Source organism: Aphis gossypii, chromosome 1, assembly GCF_020184175.1.
Source record: "Aphis gossypii isolate Hap1 chromosome 1, ASM2018417v2, whole genome shotgun sequence".
NCBI classification, from domain to species: domain Eukaryota; kingdom Metazoa; phylum Arthropoda; class Insecta; order Hemiptera; family Aphididae; genus Aphis; species Aphis gossypii.
In genome coordinates, this window is record NC_065530.1 from 23481639 (window position 1) to 23505601 (window position 23963).

The 23963-nt window shown below is 27.0% G+C and overlaps 2 protein-coding genes across 7 annotated transcripts; one reads left to right on the forward strand and one right to left on the reverse strand.

Moving 5' to 3' along the window:
* Positions 1-118: 118 nt before the first annotated feature.
* On the reverse strand, positions 119-23951 carry LOC126549387 (uncharacterized). 6 transcript variants are annotated; one of them, XM_050198431.1, is made up of 10 exons: positions 23836-23951; positions 9754-9849; positions 9629-9640; positions 9346-9372; positions 9207-9248; positions 6414-6473; positions 4994-5053; positions 3701-3715; positions 1882-2004; positions 119-249 (listed from the first exon to the last, which is right to left on the reverse strand). In XM_050198431.1, exons 2-10 carry the CDS (start codon positions 9755-9757, stop codon positions 155-157), a joined length of 438 nt encoding a protein of 145 aa, XP_050054388.1. In that variant the 5' UTR covers positions 9758-9849; positions 23836-23951; the 3' UTR covers positions 119-154. The 6 variants fall into 6 exon arrangements, with proteins under 6 accessions (XP_050054388.1, XP_050054387.1, XP_050054383.1 ...); XM_050198430.1 differs by lacking the exon at positions 23836-23951 and having other exon boundaries at positions 1882-1917; positions 9754-10090; XM_050198426.1 differs by lacking the exon at positions 23836-23951 and having other exon boundaries at positions 9754-10090.
* On the forward strand, positions 18322-20848 carry LOC126548865 (zinc finger MYM-type protein 1-like). The gene is made up of 2 exons (XM_050198432.1): positions 18322-18463; positions 19920-20848. The coding sequence occupies exons 1-2, from the start codon at positions 18322-18324 to the stop codon at positions 20846-20848; spliced, it is 1071 nt and encodes a 356-aa protein (XP_050054389.1).
* Positions 23952-23963: the final 12 nt, after the last annotated feature.

The following is a 23963-nucleotide window of genomic DNA, read 5'->3' on the forward strand; positions in this document are numbered from 1 at the left end:
AATAATATTATTAACATAGTTCATAAATCAAGAATGATAAGTATAATTGGAATCTTAAAAATAATTCGTTAGTCAGTCTTTGAAATAAGATAAAAAAAAAATAACATTAAAATCAAGATTATAAGTTATTATATTGCATTATTTAATTTAAATATTAATCATCCAACTTTAAAAATTTAATTTTTTCATTTTTTGGATATATTATGGATTCTGCATAGGGCCACATATAATTGGATGAATACTTTGGTCCTGAAAAAAAAAAATACAGTAATAAGAATTTTACTTACAATACTTGATATAGAATATAAACATGTGTAAATTATTGATGGATTCTTTTGTAATAAATTGAAATTTGAAAGCAATATTAAAATACTTATTACAATATTAACCTTGAATGAATTTTCATTTAAATGACAAAAATCAAAATAATTTTAAGTAACAGAATTGACGACACCGTACACCATTGCTCGACGCACAAGAACTAAGAAAGTTATTGAAAAGATGTCAGAGAGTGTTTTTTATATGTATCGCAATAAAAAGTTAAGTAGAAGGCTGACAAAGAAGCTTGAATTTCAATAAACAACACTAACAGCTAAAAATCAACTATGTATAAAATATAAATTATAAATTAAAGAAGCTATTAAGTATAAGATTCTTAAAAAAAATATAACTCAAATTATAATTTTAATAAATTAATTCTATGTGAAATATCTCTTTGAAAAAAACAAAGCTATTAATGTGATACTAAATTATGCGAATACTTCTGAATAGAAACGCCAACGTCGATATATTCAAATTTATAGAATGAGTCAACTCTGAAATTTATCACTACCGGCTCTTATTCCGCACACTCTAAGATGGTCTAACACTCTAGGGAGACGCAGGGGGTGACATTTGTGATAAGCTCAAAACATCTTGTTGGTCGTCACGTCGCGTTGTCTGGTACACAAGTTCAAACTTAGGACCCAGTGACACAAAAATAGTTGCTCTACGAGTACATAATGCAGTTAATTCCGATACGGTATCACCTGAGTTCTAGTAGTATGATAAAAAAGTGATCATTTCGCCTCCAGAATTTTTCAGAAATTCCATAACTGACATTCCCAAAGATCGTATGATCTAAATAATGATCATGATCGGAACCCTGAAGCTTCGGTTGGCACATTGCACAAGCCACCACGCGGCCTTGTCATAACTATTGAATTATATGATACGATATAGTTGTCGTAGTTCTTCAAAATATAACAATGGCCATCTATGGCTCGGATCACCATCATCTGCCAAGGTGTGTCAGCTTACTTGTTATGTATAATCTAAATAAAATCCACGCGACACACTTTCTGTATCACCCTATAAATAATACAATAAAGAAACTGACGAAGAAATTCGAAACGTAGAAGTTAACACCAAAAGCAAAACATTATTTTTTTTTCATCATTAGTGGACATACAAAGAAATATAGATAAATACTCCGTTAATCTATGATACTTTGAATGACAAAATATTATGGAAAACCAAATCAGAGAAATAACATTCAGTTGAACATTGTAGGCCAAACCTCTTTATAAGGAAGTAGCTACAGTGAATGGGATTTAATTGGGCACACTATGATCTCACGTGGATATCTAATGACAAAAATTAAACCTTCGATATGGTGAAACACTCTTATACATCGTTCGATTTACAAAATATAAATGGCAGTTGAATGTGTCTACATTTTACAGAGCCAAAAATGAATTTTACAAAGATATCAGGAAATATGTTTAAGACAGCTGTAATATCTTTTTAAGATGTTAACAACTTTGAATTCAACACTCAAACATAAAAATAAAATATTCATATTTTAACCTAAACTCAGCTTAATTTAAATAATATTCTTACCGTTTTCTAAAAATTTCTTATAACTCATTACTAATGCTGAAAACATATATTGCACGGTTAAATATGATGTAAATCCTTGTAAGTCACAACTATTTGTAAATAGGTAGTGTGTTTGTTTTGGACCTGAATAAAGTTAAAATATTGTGGACATAATAATTATTTAGTTATAATTACAACTACGTTGAATATTAAAAATAACAGTTTATTATTGTTGTAAGTATTTTAACCGTTATAGCTTTTATAGTTTTTCCCCAAATTATTTTTATTTAGAAATATTTTTTAATTTATATGTATTAAATTATATTTAGTTTTTGTAAAGTATATGTACAATTGTAAATACTTGGATAGCTTTATGACTTACTGCATTGGTTTATGTATTGTGAATTGTGATGATAATATGTAATAACAGTGAAACTTCTAAATCCCGGACGTTTTGGATGCCAAAATGTTGTCTACTTTTCGGAGGTCATAGTTAATTAAAGGGAAGGGAGATGAATGAAGACATGTATAATATCAAAATATATCAAAAAATGATACATGTATTTTTATTTTTATGACTGTATGTTTTATTTCTTTTTTTTAAATAACGTCAGTCACTTTAGCTTGATTATATAATTTATAATAATATTTTGATTATGATTCAATGGACACGTTGCTTGAGCCAGCTATTACTTACGAAAGATAAGATAAAATATAAAATAATTAGGTAATTATGTGTAAAATATACATTGTAATAAAATATACTCAGACAATAACGATAAAGATAATCAAATTCAAGTCATAAAAATATTCGTCATTCAGAGTGTCCCCGGTCCCGTATTTAAAAGCTTCCTTTAATTGATGTTTCACTGTATAATATTAAATATAATGTACATGTTGTGGGTAATGTTAAAATTTGGATAATGCGTAATTTTTCGTTTATAAACATGAAACATCAACATTATCCGGATAATGTTAACCTTAATCAGTTAATATTGGAAAATGATAAAAGTTATATATATTAAATAGTCTATAAAGTTTTTGTTAGTATTCTATATACAGTATAATAAAGTGTAGTCGGACTACCAGAGTATAATATTTAGGTCTATCTATAACTTTCCCCCAGCTAATATTGGAGACAGTGTGAGAGTCTCTTTACCGGATTTCGACAGAGGACGAGCAGACCCAAGAGACATTATATTTGCAATTGTGTCTATTGAAGATGACCAATACTATAAATGATAATAAACATAGAACTTTGCCACAGTTTTACACCAGAAATGATTTTGGTGTTTATCTGTTATCTATACTACTGATAATACCTCTTGATGAGGTGATTATACATGTAGAAATATCATTGAGGGAGATTATAATCTTATATCATAATAATATTATGTAATTTATGGTAATTACTAATTGTATCTTAAATATATTGTACATTGTTAATATTTTAAAATGATTGTATCTCATGCATGATACATTTTTATAGCTATTAAGACATTATTAAAATGTGCTTGGCTAATATCATATTATCCGGTAAATATAAACATTAGTCAACATTTAATAATATTCATGGTAATGATAACAGATGGCTAATGTTTACATTAACTGGATAATGTCGACATTATCAAAATGTTAACATTGCCCGTGACATATAAATCAATAATGTCGATGGATTTAAAATGATTTTGTCTTTATTTCACATTGATATGTTAATGATTATATTATTCCATAAATGCGTGTAACAGTTAAATAAGAATTATTATTTTTAAGTTGTAAGACAATTTTCTAGTTACATTTAGTTACTATAAAATATTATAACATAAGCAATATGCATTACCTAAAAAATCTTCATCTAGATAAAATAAAATAAAAAATAAAATCGATAATTATGGGTGATATTAAATAAACTGTAATTTATTTGTTTTATTGAAAAATTACTTTCACCCATAGCAATTAGAGAAATGCAGAAGGAGCAAACAGGTAAACAATAGGGGAGCGAAAACTTCAGGTGATTGAGTTTGCGGATGATTTAAATATCTTAGGAAGCTCGTTAAATGGTACCAAGAGAGCAGCTCAAGTCTTGAAACAAACAGTCGGTTAAGTACGATTAAGAATCAATAGGGAAAAAACGAAGATAATGAAATTATTACAGAATGAAGAAAGAGAGGATGATGGCGATGACGAAGACGTAGATTTTGAAAAATTTAACGAGTTTCAGACGTTCCAGTACTTAAGAGCAATGCTGAGTGTCAGGAATGATTGGCCAAGAGAAAATGGTATACGAATAACAAAAGCTAAAAGGGCAGAATTTGTACTAAGTTAGTTTCTGAAATTAAAAGTTTACAAGGTTGTATGCGGTGATAATAAGATCCACGTTAACCTATGGATGCGAAACCTAGACAACAACAAGTAATACAGAAAAGAGACTAAGGACGTTCGAAAATAAAATATGGAGAATAATCTGCGGTCCGGTCTATGACAACCGAACAGGTGTTTGGAGAAGAAATTTTAATCGGAAACAACAGGATGAGTTGTGACTGGCACCAGTTAGTAGCTTCATAAGTGATCAATCGAATACAATGGCTTGGTCACGTGATGCGTAGAAATGTGGAAGAGACGGTTAGGGCGGTGCTGGAATGGATACCTACAGGAAAGAGGCCGCGCGGACGGCCTATAGAAAGAGATGGCTGGATAAAGTGGTAAAAGACCTCAAGAAAATTGAAATAGGAGAGTGAAGAACAATAATTTCATAACAGGAAGGGGTGGAGGCAGATCGTGATGGTGGCGAAAACTCTTCAAGAATAATAAATACCAGCAGAAGAGAAGTATTTCGATGATTGAGCTTACGGCTTATTGTTCAATCCAATCATGTATATTTTGGTGCTCTTGCTGTAATCTTATTCATTAAAATATACACCAAAACCTATCTATTATGGAAACTGTTGAGACCAGGTATTTTTTCCATTTTTAACAGGCTTCCATTTATTACGGGACGTAAAAACAAATTATGATGGATTTTTATTATTTTATATTTGTAGTTATTTATTATTACTGTTTACATTATACCTACTTTTTATAATAACTCAAAATAATTAATTATAATATAATAAATCACAATTTTATTACATACCTTTAAAAAGATCTCTCAATGTTGTTTTTTCCTTTTGTGTTTCTTTCAATGTTTTCTTACCTAGAATTTTGAGTCTTATATACTTTTTTCCATTTGTAAGTTCGCACATTTGCTTTTCTTATTAAGTACTTGTTCCTATTCTATGTATTTAACACTATTACAAGTCAATAACAGAATAAACGCATGACAAAAAATAATTTATATAATTTGTACATAGATCAAGTTATTTAGATAGAAATTCATGTAGATTATATTAGGAAATTTATTAATAATTTATAAATAGATTTTTCATGGTATGACACGCGTATGGCAACATTTTGTTTTCATTTTAGATTCCACCTTATATCGAGAAAAATTGTATAAAAATTTATTAGTCTGAATATAAATAAGCTTAATTTAAACTAAAATTTGATGATTATTGTTTTTGTTATCTTGCTAATATCGTTATAATTTTATTTCTATTACATTGTGTATGCTAGTTATTCATTTGACTGTCAAATAATTTAATTTTTATCTTTCATTAACTCTCGTGGTACTTCTAATTTAACATCTATAATCGTTATTATGCAAAAGTCGAAGTATAAGTAGATATATAAGTCAAATCGATTGAGTACGATTTCGAAAATTTGAGGAATTGTGTAGATTTTATAGCCATTGATCTACATTATACATTTATTCCTACACGATTCCGAAGATTTCATATATATATTATACATTCACATTATACTCTATTCCGTATAATTTTAAATGTAATATTTCCATACAATTATTAAAAAGTCCATCAGTCTTTCAGATAGGTTAAAATAGATAGGTCAATTACGTTTATAACACATACCTATAGGCTATAGCTGGTATAGGCGAATAGCCACAAATATTAGATATATAACATTTTACTGTTCTGAGATAAAATGAATTTAGTTTCAATATTTTACAAAATCCCATCATTTATGGATGAAATGAATGAAGTCAGTGACATACTTCCATATTGGCACCATTGAGTTTTTTTTTTAAAAATGATCAGTTCACATTCACGGTTAATTAGTTCAGAATTGTATAAAGAATTAGCATTGCCGATTTATATAAGTATGGATTTGTTGGGTGTATTATTATTGTTCAATCCAATCATGTATATTTTGGTGCTCTTGCTGTAATCTTATTCATTAAAATATACACCAAAACCTATCTATTATGGAAACTGTTGAGACCAGGTATTTTTTCCATTTTTAACAGGCTTCCATTTATTACGGGACGTAAAAACAAATTATGATGGATTTTTATTATTTTATATTTGTAGTTATTTATTATTACTTGTTTACATACCTACTTTTTACTTTTTTTACTTTTACTTTTTTTTACCTACTTTTTATAATAACTCAAAATAATTAATTATAATATAATAAATCAAAATTTTATTACATACCTTTAAAAAAATCTCTCAATGTTGTTTTTTCCTTTTGTGTTTCTTTCAATGTTTTCTCACCTAGAATTTTGAGTCTTATATACTTTTTTCCATTTGTAAGTTCGCACATTTGCTTTTCTTATTATGTACTTGTTCCTATTCTATGTATTTAACACTACTACAAGTCAATAACAGAATAAACGCATGACAAAAAATAATTTATTTAATTTGTACATAGATCAAGTTATTTAGATAGAAATTCATGTAGATTATATTAGGAAATTTATTAATAATTTATAAATAGATTTTTCCATGGTATGACACGCGTATGGCAACATTTTGTTTTCATTTTAGATTCCACCTTATATCGAGAAAAATTGTATAAAAATTTATTAGTCTGAATATAAATAAGCTTAATTTAAACTAAAATTTGATGATTATTGTTTTTGTTATCTTGCTAATATCGTTATAATTTTATTTCTATTACATTGTGTATGCTAGTTATTCATTTGACTGTCAAATAATTTAATTTTTATCTTTCATTAACTCTCGTGGTACTTCTAATTTAACATCTATAATCGTTATTATGCAAAAGTCGAAGTATAAGTAGATATATAAGTCAAATCGATTGAGTACGATTTCGAAAATTTGAGGAATTGTGTAGATTTTATAGCCATTGATCTACATTATACATTTATTCCTACACGATTCCGCAGATTTCATATATATTATACATTCACATTATACTCTATTCCGTATAATTTTAAATGTAATATTTCCATACAATTATTAAAAAGTCCATCAGTCTTTCAGATAGGTTAAAATAGATAGGTCAATTACGTTTATAACACATACCTATAGGCTATAGCTGGTATAGGCGAATAGCCACAAATATTAGATATATAACATTTTACTGTTCTGAGATAAAATGAATTTAGTTTCAATATTTTACAAAATCCCATCATTTATGGATGAAATGAATGAAGTCAGTGACATACTTCCATATTGGCACCATTGAGTTTTTTTTTTAAAAATGATCAGTTCACATTCACGGTTAATTAGTTCAGAATTGTATAAAGAATTAGCATTGCCGTTATATATAAGGATGGATTTGTTGGGTATATCGTAAAAAACACAGTGTTCTGAAATAGAGGTCTTCAAGTAATACAAATTGCACGGCGATCATCTTTTCTGGACTTAAGAAAAATTATAGTTTGCGACTTTCCTGACAGACAAAAGTCATAATATTATGCTTTAGATTTTCAGACAAAAATCGACAGGCTAATTTTTAGAGAAAGCTGTAAATGAAAAGCAGAAGTATCTGTTTCATGCAGGCCCACTAAAAAAAATTAAGAACAGTTGGATCTAAATTACTGAAGTTACAAGTTCCTACAGTTTAATTTAATGTTCAGTTATTACATCAATAAAGGAAATGTATGATAAACGACAAAAAAAATGTTCATACTACCCAAATCCCCTTATAGACAAAGCTTTGGAACAATTAAGAAATTTGCTACCGGAAAATAGCTTTATGTATAAAAACCAGAAATGTATTCATGCTTCAACAAATAAATACGTTGTTTTTATAACAACTGCTGATAATACTTCATTTTTAATAAAAAATTTCACACAAATATTGGGTAGTGGTACATTTGAATAGGTATTGTTCTAAATATTTTTTGCGGTTACCGGTATTTTTCCCAAATCAAAACACCATTCGGGAAAAAGTTTAATCGGGAATTTCGATTTGGGAAAAACAATGGATACCATTTTTTGCAGTTATTCACAATATTTTATTTTTGGTGGAGTGTTTGAATGAGGGTCCGAAGTTCTATTGAAGATTGTGATGTTAAGACCTGGATAGCTAGGCAACTTCTCATATACCCCAGTCGATACTTACACTCTCTTATGTGGACCCATGTATTAATGAAAAGATAAAGTAACCAAGTTTATTTTAAGTTATCTAGCTGATTTGAACGGCGAACTCCCTCAGCAGTGGACTGGGAGTAAAGGAAACGACGATTTTGCGATTCATCTCTGGTCACCACGTTCCCTTGACCTCACATTTTTTATGGGGCTACGTAAAAGAGAAAATGTGTGTACTAACATTACCTACAAACTTGGAAGAGCTTTAATTCACAATTACAGATACTGTGAATGCCGTGACACCAACATAGATATTATAATCAGCAATGTTTGTGAGGAACCACACTAGGCCACATTGCGGTATTTTCGTCGTTGAATGCGAACGGTTTTACCTCTCTCGAAATACATACATGTTTAAATTTAACTCGCCATAAATACCGGTTTCACCACCGTTCGTCGCCGTTCACCACCGTCGTATGCCACTGCATGCAGCGGTTGAACGGCGTTGCCGTTTTGCCGTTTGCTTAAATACCGCAGTGTGGCCCGACCCTAAAATAAATATTTAAAATCTACTACTCATACAAATTTGGACGTATCTATATAATAATACACACATTTATTTATCTATTAGTTATACCTTTGAGTTATGTTGGCATTCACAAGTTAGAATAAAAACTCAAAACTGGTACCAAAATTTGTTATATAATTTGTCTAGTACAGCGTTACTATTAATAGGTACCTTTTTTCATTGTTTGTATGTATATAATATAAACAGAATGAAAATATTTAAATTTAAATCTAAATTTATACAATTATAATACATTTTATATAATATAAAATACTTATAGAATAATTAATAATTCTATGTATATATAATATACATATACATTTGAATTTAAAGCTTGTGTATAATATATATTATGTATAGGTTATTATTATAATACTAACTGATTATCTGTGAAGCTAGTATCACATCTTCTTCTAATTGACCTAAAAAAATGCTCGATATAATACCATTGTCGGTAATTAATTATATACCTATATAGATTTTTTAGTCATAATATGCATAATAGTGAAATATACAAACCACTGAATCCAGCATTTTTTAATTTATCTGGTAAATTATAGTTATATATTTAAATTATAAATATGTCAATATAATTAATTATTTTCATACATGAATGTGTTTTATCATAAAAAGTTAAATTATGGTAATATGTAATAATAACTCGTTCGTATCTATTGATAGATGATTTATTCATACTTAATTTTTTAAAACAATGAGTATTATTTCGTACTTTCGTAGTTATGTGTAAAAAATATCATAATTTTTTTATTATTAAAATATTAAAATATCTAATAAAACTTACCCAATATAGGACCTGAAAAATAAATCAACAAATTTAAAATAACCAATAAACTTTAAAAAAATAAAATAAATATCTTAAAATTACTAAATATAAATAATATTAAACTGTATTAAATTAATAATTACGCATTTTTTTCCTAGGATGGCCATTGTAATAATCACTATTGCAGGCTCTTTCAGTGTAGGCTGTATTATCACTATCGCAGGTTATTTCAGTGTAGGCTGTATTATCGAAAATATAACAAAATGTTAAAAAAGTTATAAATAATCTACATTTAGAAAAAATAAGCATTTTCATTATTTAGGTATTATATAAACTACAAAAATACAACATGCAACAAAGTACTAACACTTTTAATACACGAAAGAATAATGAAATATAAAAAATACAAATTTCGTAAAATAAATAATATACAAAAAAAGGTTTCTAATTGCGAAAATGATGTTTTATATAAAAGGTTTGTTTAACTATTCGCTAAGTGTGTAACCAGCTGATGGAAAACAAATTTTAGTTTCGCTAAAAATAATAAAAAAATATAGAATTAAAAACTTCGACCTCAACACATGTGAAATAATAAATAGTATTATTAAAAATTTAAAAACACAAATTACGGTTGTATGAATTTTTACCGAAAATATTGTATTTTAAAATGTGATTGTCTAAATAAAAAAATTATGCTTTTATATTTTTATATTTTTTTGGGGGCTTAGTATATGATATACTCACGAGGAACTTAATATTACATTTTTGAACTATAAAAATTAACCTTTATCTATTAAAATAAATTTCATCTTTTTATTTTGAATATTTTTTTATTGCTAAAGAATAATGTATTTATTTATCTTATATTAAAATTTAAATTGTCAAGCTTTTTACACGGTGAAATTTTTTTAGTTGATAATCATTTAATTAATAACTAATAAAAATCGAAAATGTTAAATATAATATATAAACAGCTCAAAAAGATTCGATATATTTTGACATATACCTTTAATATATGATTATATTATCATTAAAATATAAAACATAATATAGTGAAAATGTCATGTATAAGTATTTACGGTTAATGGTTATTCATTTTAAAGTTATACCAAAAAACAAAATCGATTTTATTATTCAAAACTGGATTTGCGTAAAAAATACTGTGAATTTTTAATATTGACCTTTTTAAATTTTATAAGTATGGCTCATCAAACGATTTTAAGCAAATCAGCTAATGTATGTATTAATTTCACAATAATGTGTGTGTGTGTTTTAGATTATGGACAGAGTATAAACATATTGATTTTACAATAACGTTAATTTTTTTTGTGTTTGTAAAATAAATGAATAGTTAATAAAATGCTATGATCTTCAACTTTTGTTGAAGTTTTTGATAGCAAATTGGATCTAGTTTATAAACTTTAAAAATATTTTTAATATTTCATTTTCCTTTGGGGCATAACACAAATACTGAATAGTGTATTATAATACGTCGTTTGTTTATAAATTTATATTAGGTTAGGTTAGGTTAGGTGTACAGTGAAATTTATGTTATTATTTTAACTGATAATTTTATCTTGTTTGTACATTAAGATATAATTTTATCGGCAGATGCCGCAGATGTACATTTTTTTAGAATAGGTAGTAATTTGTGCTAAATTGTTAATTATTTTAAACTTTAATAAAAAAAATGATCAATGATAAACATTATTAAAAACCTAATGTTTCCTAATGCTATAAGGAACATTATTTTTAATTTATTCATAATCTAAATTCTAAAATGTGTAAAAAAATTGATTTTATATAGAAGAAAAATAAAGAATACAGTGGAGGTGGTCCGTGACGTATTGAAAGTTCTTCAAGTGGTTCGTAGCACCAACAATGTTGGGAACCTCTATATTTAATAGATATATACATACTGCAGATCCGCATACAAATTTAATCATCTGCACTGCTGACTAAAAATGAAAAACGTGATGATATTTCTTCGCACAGTAATACTTCTTTACAGGAAAAACTATTTAAAACTATTTTTTTTAAATCTATTTGTTCATAATATGTTTGGATAAAATGTTAGGTTTTGTTTACGCACTTATTTTGTTTTGTTATGAACTATGGGCACATTGGTTATTAAAAAGTTATAAAATTATATCGACTGTACAGGATTAAATAATACTTCATATCAAAAAATGTATTATTTTTTTTATTTATTTTTTCATGAATAATTAGTATTTAATTTAAAAATCAGTAATTTTGTTTGATATGTATACCGATTTATTTATTATAACTTTATAAGACATGATATTTATTACATTATATGTAATATAATATGAATGTACTATAGTCATAGTTAACAATTTTAATAAAATGTAAAATAATTATTATTTTTATTCATTTTTCAGTTATTCAAAACAAATTTGAATTATTGAAAAAGGTAGATAAGTGGGTCTCGCTCTGCTGTATTTTAGGTGTACTAGCACAGAATATAATACTAGTACGGAGTAGGTAACTATTATAAATCTGTTAAATTTGAATTCAATAATAAACATAGTACATACTTGTATATATTGTAATATTGTTTATTATATAGTAACGAATAATGATTAATGAAAAATATTAACAATTTTTAAACTTTTTTAGATTCCGAACAAAGTGATGAATGTATTGATTTTACAATGATGCATGTGTGTGTGTTGTTTTTTGTTTTTATGTCTGTGTACAGTGTAACTTGTTGAAAAATTGCTTTTCATCTTATCATTTTAAATCTCAAAAGTGGTTTCCGATGGCAAAGTGAATATCCTTGGTGCATTTAAAGGTCAAAAGTAAGAATTTTCCAATAGTTTTCAAAAACAGATATTTTATACTTATCACTGTAAATACTAATGAAATTTTCACGAAATGTTTATATTAGTTTTATACACAGTTAATATATTCTGGCCTTTTTCCAGCTATTTATAGACAACTGACAACTGAAATTTTTGATTTTTCTAAGTTATTTTTTTTTTGAAATGTCAATAAAAAACTTGAAAATTTAATACAAGGTTTCTTGTAAGTTGCTCTTTTTGTTGTTAAAAAAAAAAAATCAAAAATCGTTGGTCAAAAATTTTTTTTTTATAACTATTTAAAGTTCAAATTTTTACGAAATATGTCAAAATTGGGAAAATTTGCAAGTAATTTCGTAGTTGCAAATTCATAAAATTGTTTATATTTATATCTATGGTAAAAAAATTCAATATTAAGTTTTCTTTTAAATATATATAGAGAAAACTCGAAGTGTCATTATAGGAAAAATATGTTATGATCATCAGAATTTAAAATTTTTACGAAATCGCACAACGATAACGATTTATCCTCAAACGATTTTTAATATTTTTTATTATTCAAAAATTATAAGTTGTAGATACTTGAAAATTTCATCATTCTTTAAATTGACTTTTTCTTTACTTAATTTAATTTTTAAAATATTTCGCTTATTTTAAGGCTGTTTATAAGCATTTGCAATATTCGTTTTTTTTTTTATATAAAAATCGATTAGCATTTGTTGGCTAAGTCAACATATACTTGAAAATTTGAAACATAGTTCCTCATAAGTTATTTTTATAGTGATTTAAAAATTATAAAAAAACATAAGCACAATTTTTTTTTATCAGCATTTGTAATTTAAATATTGACAAAAATTCTTCAAAATCATAAATATTTGCAAATTATTTTGTAGTTAAAATTTATAAAAAAATTGTACCTATATAAGTATCTACGAGTTAAAAATTGAATACAAGATTTCCCATAAGTTTGGCTTACAATATTATAAAAGAACTTGAACGTTGGCCATTTAAAAAATGTTATCCTTGGTTTAAATTTTTACGAAATCCAAAATTCACTCATAAAATAACGATTTACAATCTCAAATAATTTTAGAGTTTTGTTATAGTTAAAAATTACTAGTCGTAGAAACTTGAAACAAACACCAGCTGTTTAAATTGGTATTTTCTGTATATGGTTAATTTTTGGGTATTCAGCTGGTCATTAAAACATAAACCACGAGCTAGGTTAAGTAAAAAACATAAAAAATAATAATAATAACTGCACAACGGTGTGTGTATAGTGTATACTATACTATATCGAAGCAGGAGTTGCCCATTTAAACTCAGAAATATTGTAAATAACTTGTTTCTGTAAAAGTCATTAAAATCATACGTTTAAATTTAAGTTATAAATGAAAAAGTGCGAACATTTTAATGGAAATTTATATTAAATTCAGAATAATGGCAGCCGTTTCTAGCGATGTCGTTATCATAGATAATAACAAAAAAAACAAATATTATTATTATTATTATTAATTAAAAAAAAATAAACCTTTAAGCACAATATAGATGTGATATCATTAATAAATGCTAAGTGTATTAAATGGCGAAGGGCTATTAAAATATAAATTATTATTATTTAAAAAATGTTATTATTAATATTTATATACTATTCTAAATAATTCCTCGCCAAATAAATCAATTCTTGAAACAAAATAAGTTTACTTAAACTCAATATAATACTTAGCAGTTAGCATTTATTCATCATATCACATTTTTACAGTGCTTAAAGTTTTATTATTTTTTTTTTACTTAGCCGTTTTTACACGTAGTTTATGAAGGGTTTTTGTTATGATAATATTATATCTTTAACTGACAAAATATTATTTCCGTTCAGAATCGTTTTTCGTACCTATACAATGATACCTATCAATTATCATTGAATTAAAATTTAAAATTCCTAGAATATATAATAGTAATTCACACGGAACCTAAATACCTAATGTACAGCAGAGCGGACCCACTTGACCACGCTTTATTAGTTTAAATAATTGTAAATGCATACAAAAAAAAAATTGTTTGTGTACTTTTAACATTTTCTAAAGCGGTAAAAGAACAATATAATATGTGGAATTTAAATTTATTTTTTTCTTTGATGATTATTAAAAAAAAATTTAAAAAAGGATGAAACTTTCTCATACCTACAAAAGCTCAAATAGAGTAAATTCATGAGGAATTTTATATTAAATATTAATTAAATCTTAATACTAAATAAAAATCATTTTTTTTTATACATAGGTACCTATTAATTATAAAGAATAGTTGAACCCGTGCACTTCGTTGCCCGTTAAAATTTCAATTCTATTAGATGATTCGAATTTTGATTAATTTGTTATTTAATATTCGGTTTAACGGTGTTCAAAACTTAGACATTTTCATTGACTATTTTGATTCTCAAAAAACTTGTGCAAGCACCACTTTAAAATGCGAATTTTGTAAAATGTTTTCTTATTGCAAACTAAATTTGTGGTACGATTGTACGAATGTACCATGTAAATTGCAAGCATTGATCTATCATTGTTCACGCTCTACGTTTATCTGCAGCCAGTGAGTTAGTCAAGTAGGTAATAATAGTAAAGTCATTCAGCTTGGCGTTGCCGTGAGACTCTCTTATGATTATGAGAGCAGTATATAATCAATCAGGTAGGCAATCCACTCGTGGTGGATTGCGGACCCCGCGAGATGTGTACGTAAGTTTATAATTTCTAACCCTTAAGTTTCAAAGTTATATCAATTTTTTTTAATACGGTGGATAAAATAATAATGTACCATGTCGTGGTTTTTATATTGTTGCCTGTTGGTAAAACAATAAATCTTGGTATAACTTATTATGTTAGTCTATTGCTGTGATTTTGAGATTTACGGTGGACATTGACTTATTTCGCAGCTAATTCTTTTTTTGTTGTTAAGGTTTTGACAAAATATAACAACAGGTCTACAACTATTATATTCAATTTTAACCAATAGCGACCTTATAATAAACACAAATATAGTTTATTTTCTTGCTGGACAGTGACGTCATTGTTGTTGTTTTAGATTCTGAACGGAGTAGCTAAAAAAAATTAAAAATCGTTAGTCACAATTTTTTTTTATAAGCGTTTTTAGTTCAAATTTTTACGAAATCTGTCGAAAACGCGACAATTTGCAAGTAATTTTGAAGTTGAAAAATCATAAAATTTTTTTCTTTTATAACTAAGTTTTGAAAATTTGGTACAAGGTTCTCCATACATTTTTCTTCAAATATCTGTAAAAAAAACTACCGGATTCAGACAAAAAATTTTTATGAGTGTTTGAAATTTAAATTTTTACAAAACCGCGTTAAATAACGGTTTAGCCTCAAACGATTTTTGATATTTGCTATTATTTAAAAAGTATAAGTCGTTGATACTTGAAAATTTTACCAGTTATTTAGATTGGCATTTTCTTTATATGATTTAATTTTCAAAATATTTTGAGTTTTTTTGAGCTATTTATAGACAACTGAAATTTTCAACTTTTCTGAAAAATTTTTTTTAAGTGTCGATAAAATTTTTTTGGCCCTATCAAAATACTTGTAAATTTTATACAAAATTCCTCATATATTATTCTTATAGTGATTAAAAAATTATAAGAATACATAGGCACAATTTTTTTTTATTAGCATTTGAAGTTCAAATTTTGACAAAAATTCGTCAAAATCATGAATATTTGCAAATTATTTTGTAGTTCAAAATTCATAAAACTGTTTGTATTTATATCTAACGTTAAAAAATTCAACACTAAGTTTTCTATAAGTTTTGCTTCAAAAAGCTGTAGAGAAAATTTTAAGAGTCATTATAGGAAAAATGTTTTGAGCGTTTGAGTTTTAAATTTTTATGAAATCGGAATATTTGTTTCAAAATAGAATATATGACAATATTTAATTATAATATATTATATACTGACAAATCATCTCCGTTCAGAATCGTTTTTCGTATAAAATGATACTTATCATTGCATTCAAATTTAATCTACCCTAGTCCGAGGTCCACCCCACCCCCTAATGTACAGCAGAGCGGTACCCACTTGCCGACTTTTTTTACATCCAGATTTTGTACTTTTCTAGTAGATTTTCCTAAAATTGTATTACATAAGAACCTTATCCTGTCACCAATAGGAGCGAATCATCAGTGAAAAATGTTACAAAAACGGGGAAAATAAATAATAATAATAAAAAATTGTTACCATGGTTACCGAAAATAAAATAATAATAATAATAATAATGATCAGTACTTTTAATTTTTAATTTTTGTTAAAATTGTTACCATGGTTACCGAAATTTTTTTTTTGTGCACTTAAGAGGCCATAACTCATCGCACAGAGTACAAACTTCACAGAAACTATCTACATATCAATCTTAATATGCCCTTAAATTTTTATCGAAATCGGTTTGGTGGATCTTGAGTTATAAAATGTATTCAAAATGTACACTTCTTTATATATATAGATTTAGTTCAAATTTAACACATCTGTTATAGTGGTTTACTCTACTACTTGCTCACCTTTTTTTATATGAAGTATTATTACATCTTATACAGTTTGATATATCAGTTAATATAATCTTTAAATTTGATTTTAAGTTAATGTAGTTTAAAAGTCATAAAACGACTGAATATTGGTTTCACACAGTCGCTGAACGCAAACTTATTTTGTAGTTATGTTTATTAGGTTACAAGTCCTGTACTCAGATGTAAATGGTTTTACATAGTATAACATTTTTGATTTTCGTTATTAAAACCTAATATTCTAATGTAGTAGGTAATGCATGAATTTATACATTTTAATATAGTGTTTAGGTTTATTATTGTGATTTTTTTTTTGTTTTTTATATTTAATGAATTATATATAATAAATATCCGAGTATATTTTTAATGTTATAATAATAATATAATATCATACATTTTTTAAAATATACAAATCGATTACTAGGTTGGCTGACGATGTATTTTTTTAAAAGCTTTTATATTGGAGTAAATTTACTTATTATAAAACTTGCCAATTATATTAAAATTTTAAAGCGAATTCACTATGTAAAATATTACAACTTTAAAATGCTTATTGTTCATAATCTTAGGATTAGGTATGTAATATAAATAAAAGCCTATGAGATGGCCTACATATTATTCTTACTTTTCAGTTTGACATTAGGTTAATTTACCTCAATATTTAAGCTAACAACATAAACTAGATTTTTCTAAACGAACATTTATTTTGTTGTAAGTATGTAAGACGGAGACATCACATGTGTGCGTGGCGTCAAAATATATTTGATTATAAGTGTGTAATTATTATTATTATTATTTTTGTTATTGATTTTGAAAATAATCCGGCAACTACAAATTTGTTTATAGGGATGATACATTTGAGTAATAGTAATGGGGTGGCAATATTAGTTTAGTCTGATAATTACAGTACCTATTTAAAATATTTCTATGTGTACCTACCTACTAATAGAATATTAATAGAAGGTTATACAACTATATAAAAAAAATATAGCAAACAAACAAAATAAAGATATTTTTAAACTAAATTATAAAGTTTTGTTGCTTTTAAAAAGTCAATTATTTTTGAGTTGTCTTCGGTTTCGAGTCTGAATGCTGAGTCAAGGGTCCCACACATAATTATTACGGTACGGCGCATCCGAGTTGGGTCCTGAGTTTTGTGGTTAATCGCAGGTAGTGTACTAGTTGGGTACTGAATTATTTTAGACGTTATAGTTAGGTTAGGTTAGGTTAGGTTATACATTGAAGCTGTCACCACTGTGGCTGTCTGCTGGATGATGCGTCCCATACGCTGCTGGACTGTCCAAGCTGGGAGACAGAAAGGTCGGCGATGACGGGCGTTGTCAAGGTCCAGTTGCGAGCAGACAACTTCGGCGAAATTGTCCTTCGGAGCCCTCTCCACTGGGAAGCTGTGGCCCTGTTTTGCCGTACAGTGATGAAAAGGAAGGAGGATGCTGAACGCGAGAGACAATGTCAGATAGTTGCTTAGCCATAAGCTATTTTTAACTATAGGTAAGTTTAAAAATGTGCACCGAAGGTGGCCATCAGAGGTTAGAGCCCATTTTGTTTTGTTTGTAGAGCTTAGCTCGTTAATTCTTTATTAGATTTTGTATAACTAGTTTTGTTTTGCACGTAAGATGTAATATTATTTAGTATAATAAACGATGGTAGCACCACGGAAGTAATGCTTAACGGCGGTTCCCGTGGACTCAGTGGCGTATTTAGGGGGGGGGGGGTCCCCGGGTCACGACCCCCTCCAGAAATTTTTTTTCAAAAATTATAAAAAGCTTGCCACGTGGTATCGAGAAAAATAATATTAATTTATATTACGTGTTTTTAATGTTTGTATTACAATATTTTTAAAAATAGCTTGGGTTTAACTTATGGTTATTTTTTTATCGTGTCGTCGCCATCCGACAACGACAACGACGACGATAATGACGTAATATACCTATATAATTATATTAGTACGCCGTATATTATAGATTATTGTAGACAGTCTGCGATTGTTCGGTATTAATAATATTTGGCATTTGCAATTTGTTATTGACGGCATCGACATTGTAATCACGCTATACGAATACACGAACGACGAACACTTAACAAGAAAGTAAGGACATAAGGTAACTATTAATTCCTAACTTCTATAATTGATTTAATTTACAAATAGTATTGTTTAATGTAAAGTGTAAAATGAAAATATTAAAATGATCTGATTTTTATTTGATGCACTACTCAAATTTTTATACTTACAAATTTACAATGTTTGTATACACTAGGTATACACAATACTAATACTTATATATTAATATATTTTATATGATACTATTCTAAACAGATCACAATTATGACTTCTAAAAAGCAACCCAATAGTCAGTCTTTTTTCAAATCTACTATAAATGTTTTACCTACACAAGAAAAAATTGGTAATATACAAAATAAAACAGATTCAGTAGTTTTAATATCAGATACTAATACCCCTATATCGTCCGTGTCCCATATAAATAGACGCGATATTTTCAATTACGTCAAAAAAGTATTGACTCAAAATGAAATACACGATATCTTAAATGCAATTTGGATTCCCAATGTAAATTATAATTTTCTTGTGAAAATATTTATTGTTGGAAAAGATAAAACTGCTAAGCGTTTGAAATTTCAATATAAATGGTTTGCTAGCTTTCCTTGGTTAGTGTATTCTGATATAGACTATGGTCTATGGAGCGTATTGTAAATTTTGTGTAGCTTTTTCAACTAATTATACTGGAATTAATAACATAACATTAGGATCATTAGTTACAAAAAAATATGACAACTGGAAACATGCATTAGAATATTTCAAAAATCACTCGCAACTAGAATACCATAAAAAATGTATATTAGATTCAGAAAAAATTTTAAATATTATTAAAAATCCCACTTTATCAGTAGACAAACAAATTGATATTGGAAGGGAAAAAGAGATAATAGAAAATCGTAAAAATATCATTCCTGTTATTGAGGCAATTATTTTGAGTGGTTGGCAAAATATGGCACTAAGAGGTCATCGTGACTCTGGAAACATTTTCAAAACATTCTCAGATGACAAACGAAATAATGACGGCAATTTTAGGTCAATTCTTCGATATAGGGCCCAAGGTGATAGTGATATGAGATCATATCTTGAAAGTTCTGGTACCATTAAGTATACAAGTTCTACTAGTCAAAACGAAATAATCGATTCCTGTAACAAAGTATTATTAAATAAAATAGTTTTAAGAGTAAACGAAGCAAAATGTTTTTCTGTTCTCGCTGACGAAACGGCCGATGTGTCGGGTATAGAACAGGTATCTTTGTGTGTTAGATATGTCAAATTAAACACCCTTGAACTTCATGAAGATTTTTTGCAATTCGTTCCTGCTGTTGACATGACAGGAAAGGGATTGGCAAAATTGATAATTGATAATCTGCAACAATTTGGCATAGATCCGATATATTTACGTGGTCAGGGGTATGATGGGGCAGCCTCTATGTCGGGTAAATTTAATGGCGTTCAAGCACATATTAAAGACATACAGCCATTAGCAATTTATGTACACTGTTCAGCACATGTGTTAAACCTGGTAGTATCTAAATCATATAGCGTGACACAAATAAGAGATTGTTTAGCAACTTTGGGGAAAGTTCGCGATTTCTTTATTTTTCCGAAAAGAAAATCAATTCTTCGATTTCATATTGAAAATTCATCAGAAACGTCCACTAAAAAATCATTGAAAAGAAGTTGCGAAACTAGGTGGATAGAACGATTTAACGCAATAAACGATTTTATGGAACTTTATGAGTATGTCATTGAAGCATTGGATACAATTTCAGAATGAGACGATAACGATACTTCGAATAAAGCAAGACGTCTTAGAAGTTCTATTTTAGATGTAGAGTTTGTGATATCATTATTCGTATTGAACAAAGGTTTTAGTATAGGTTTACCACTTTCAAAGTTCCTACAAAAATCAAATATCGATCTTAAATTGGCTGTACATTTAGCAAATGATACAAAAAAAGAGTTACAAGAACTTCGAACACACGCCGCCGATGTTTTTAAAAAAAATATTTGAAGTAAAAATAGTAGGTAGCCGAAAAATTCGATATTGAAATTAAAATTCCGAGATTAATAAAACAACAAACTAATAGAAGCAATATACCATTAAATACTCCGGAACAATATTATCGAGCATCAATTTTAATTCCTTATCTTGACAAATTTATTACAGAGTTAGAAGAAAGGTTCACTGTTCATCAATCGATTTTATCAAGTTTCGATTCTCTATTTAGGGAATTGGTCCCATTGAAGATATTATAATTCTTTCAAATAAATACATTGAAGATTTACAGAATGATGGAACTCAAAATGAAATTATTGAAGCAGAGTACAAATTATAGCAGAGAAAACTCATGCAAACAACGGAGAAACCAAATAATGCTTTAGAGGCTATGACTATGTGTGACCAGTCAATTTATCCGAATATATTTAAACTTCTCCAAATTTAAGTCACGCTTCCTGTTTCCTCTGCAACAAATGAAAGAACATTTTCAAACTTAAAAAAGCGAGCAAGTGGGTACCGTTCTGCTGTACATTAGAGGGTGGGGTTGACCTTGGACGGGTAGGTTAAATTTGAATGCAATGATAGGTATCATTGTATACGAAAAACGATTCTGAACGAAGATGATTTGTCAGCCTAGGATATAATTTCCAGTGGTTGGTGAAAAAGGTGATATATGTTTAAATGGCCTGAATACACCAAAATGTAAGTTCTTTTATAATTATTGTAAGCTAAACTTATGAAAAATCTTGTATTAAATTTTCAACTCTTAGCTACCTATACAAACATTTTTATGAATTATATCTACAAAATAATTTGCAAGTATTCATAATTTTGACGAATTTTCGAAGTTTTCGAAAATTTCAGTAGTCTATAAAGAACTCAAAAAAGTCAAAATTTTTTGAAAATTCAACTATATACAGAAACCACTGACATTAACATTTGGTGAAAACTTCAAGTATTTTCAGTGATTAGTTTTTGAATTACAACCATAAAAAAAAATCGATTTGGTCGAAAACTGGTTTTTGCTTAAAAATTGCCGTTTTTCCGTCATTTTTTTTTTGTTTTTCTCGATTTTTTTGAAAACTGTTGGAAAATGTTAACTTTTTACCTCAATAATGCACCAAGGATATTCACTTTTACATCGGAAACCACCCCCATAGTTTGAAATTGGAGCATTATTTCGACTAGTTATGCTGTACACAGACACAAAAAAAAAAAACACACACATCATTGTAAAATCAATACATTCATCACTTCGTTCAGAATCTAAAAGAATAAAAACATATCTAGGGATTTCCATGTCAGAGGTAAACTATTATTATAAACTTAAAAAATATTCTTTTAATTTACAATAAATAAAATACTTGGTTTATTTTTTTGTTTATAGGGAAGATTGAATGGTTTAGCTATGCTATCAATAAATAAAAACTACTCCATAAAACCAGAAAAAGTTATTGAAGAACTAGCGAAAAAAATAGACGTCTACCTTTTTTGTTATAAAAATATTAATTGATATTTATATTCATAATAATAGTGAAATATAATATAATATAAATAATATCATTATTAAATTATAACTCGTATGTATTTTATTATAATGTTATAAACTTATACTTAATATTAAGACCCACAAAAAAATTGAAAATACGCCACTACCCGTGGTGTTGCCGATTTAAAAAAAAAAAAAAAGGGGTTATACATTAGTTCCTGAATATTTTTTGGTAAGCACTACACTAGATACTAACGTTTCCTTCCCATTTTAACAGACTTAGGACTGTCTATGATCTATTTAGATCACAGGACAACATTTTTTTTTTAAATTATACAATTTTTATAATATAGTATTGGAAAGTTAGTATCGTGTAACAAAAACATTATATAATAATATTAATACAATTTTATTAAATTGAAAAGTAAATGAGATATAATAAAAAAATCATTTTTATGTAAAAATATATAAAAATGATAAGAAAAAAAAATAAAAAATAAAAATTTATATGACATTAATTTTACAAAATTGAATTGATTTGTAATTTCTGCGATTTTATTAGTCATATTGTTAATTATAATTTTTTTTTTTGTAAAATCCATGAGAGAAAATCGCTTATGTCTTTCTTTATTACGAATATCCCAATAGTAATATTATATTATTATACAATATACATAGGTACTTTTCATTTACCTACTTATAAATTTAATAAAATTATATTAATATTATTGTATCATATTTTTAATTAATATAATATTTTTATTACATTACACTAACTTTCCAATACATAATATAAATAAATTATATAAATTATATAGTTTTAAACAAATGTGGTCTTGTGGTCTAAATAAATTATAGACAGTCCTAAGTCTATTAAAATGGAAAGGAAAATATTAATATAGTGTAGTACTTACCAAAAAATTTTCAGGAACTAACTCGGATGCAGCCAATTAAGATCGATAAACGGGTGTTGTCGATGATAATCTACGTTACACATTTCGTTGAATCATTTTTATTTACTTTAAATTGACATGTTTTTTCACTGACTTACATTTATATAAATTAAAAAAAAAATCACTTCACTAAATAATTGTATTAATTTTAATTATTTCATGGCAATTCAAAATAATTGTTTACGGTCTTATGGACATTTAAGTTTGTGTGTTGCAGTTCAAATAACTATGATACATTTATCTAGATTTGGTTTTTTCATCTATAATAAACATAAGATAACTTAAACAATATTTAGGTAAGATAATATTATTATACGTACACGAACTGAGTATTTCCCCTAAAATAATAAACGTCACCAATAATTAATGAGTTCAATAGCATTTGAAGATATTTTTTTAAAATTGTCTTAGTTTTTCGATCAAAATTAAATATTTTTTTGTTTTACCT

Bases quoted from the DNA above. Each gene is read 5' to 3' on its own strand.
- LOC126549387 (XM_050198426.1), bottom strand. From the start codon at position 9,925: ATGAAAATGCTTATTTTTTCTAAATGTAGATTATTTATAACTTTTTTA. The intron at 6,474-9,206 runs GTTAGTATTATA...TCAAAATTCTAG, and splicing joins ACTAGCTTCACAGATAATCA to GTGAGAAAACATTGAAAGAA. The intron at 5,054-6,413 runs GTATGTAATAAA...TCAAAATTCTAG, and splicing joins ATTGAGAGATTTTTTTAAAG to GTAAGAAAACATTGAAAGAA.
- LOC126548865 (XM_050198432.1), top strand. From the start codon at position 18,322: ATGACGGGCGTTGTCAAGGTCCAGTTGCGAGCAGACAACTTCGGCGAA. The intron at 18,464-19,919 runs GTCAGATAGTTG...CCACTTTATCAG, and splicing joins TGCTGAACGCGAGAGACAAT to TAGACAAACAAATTGATATT.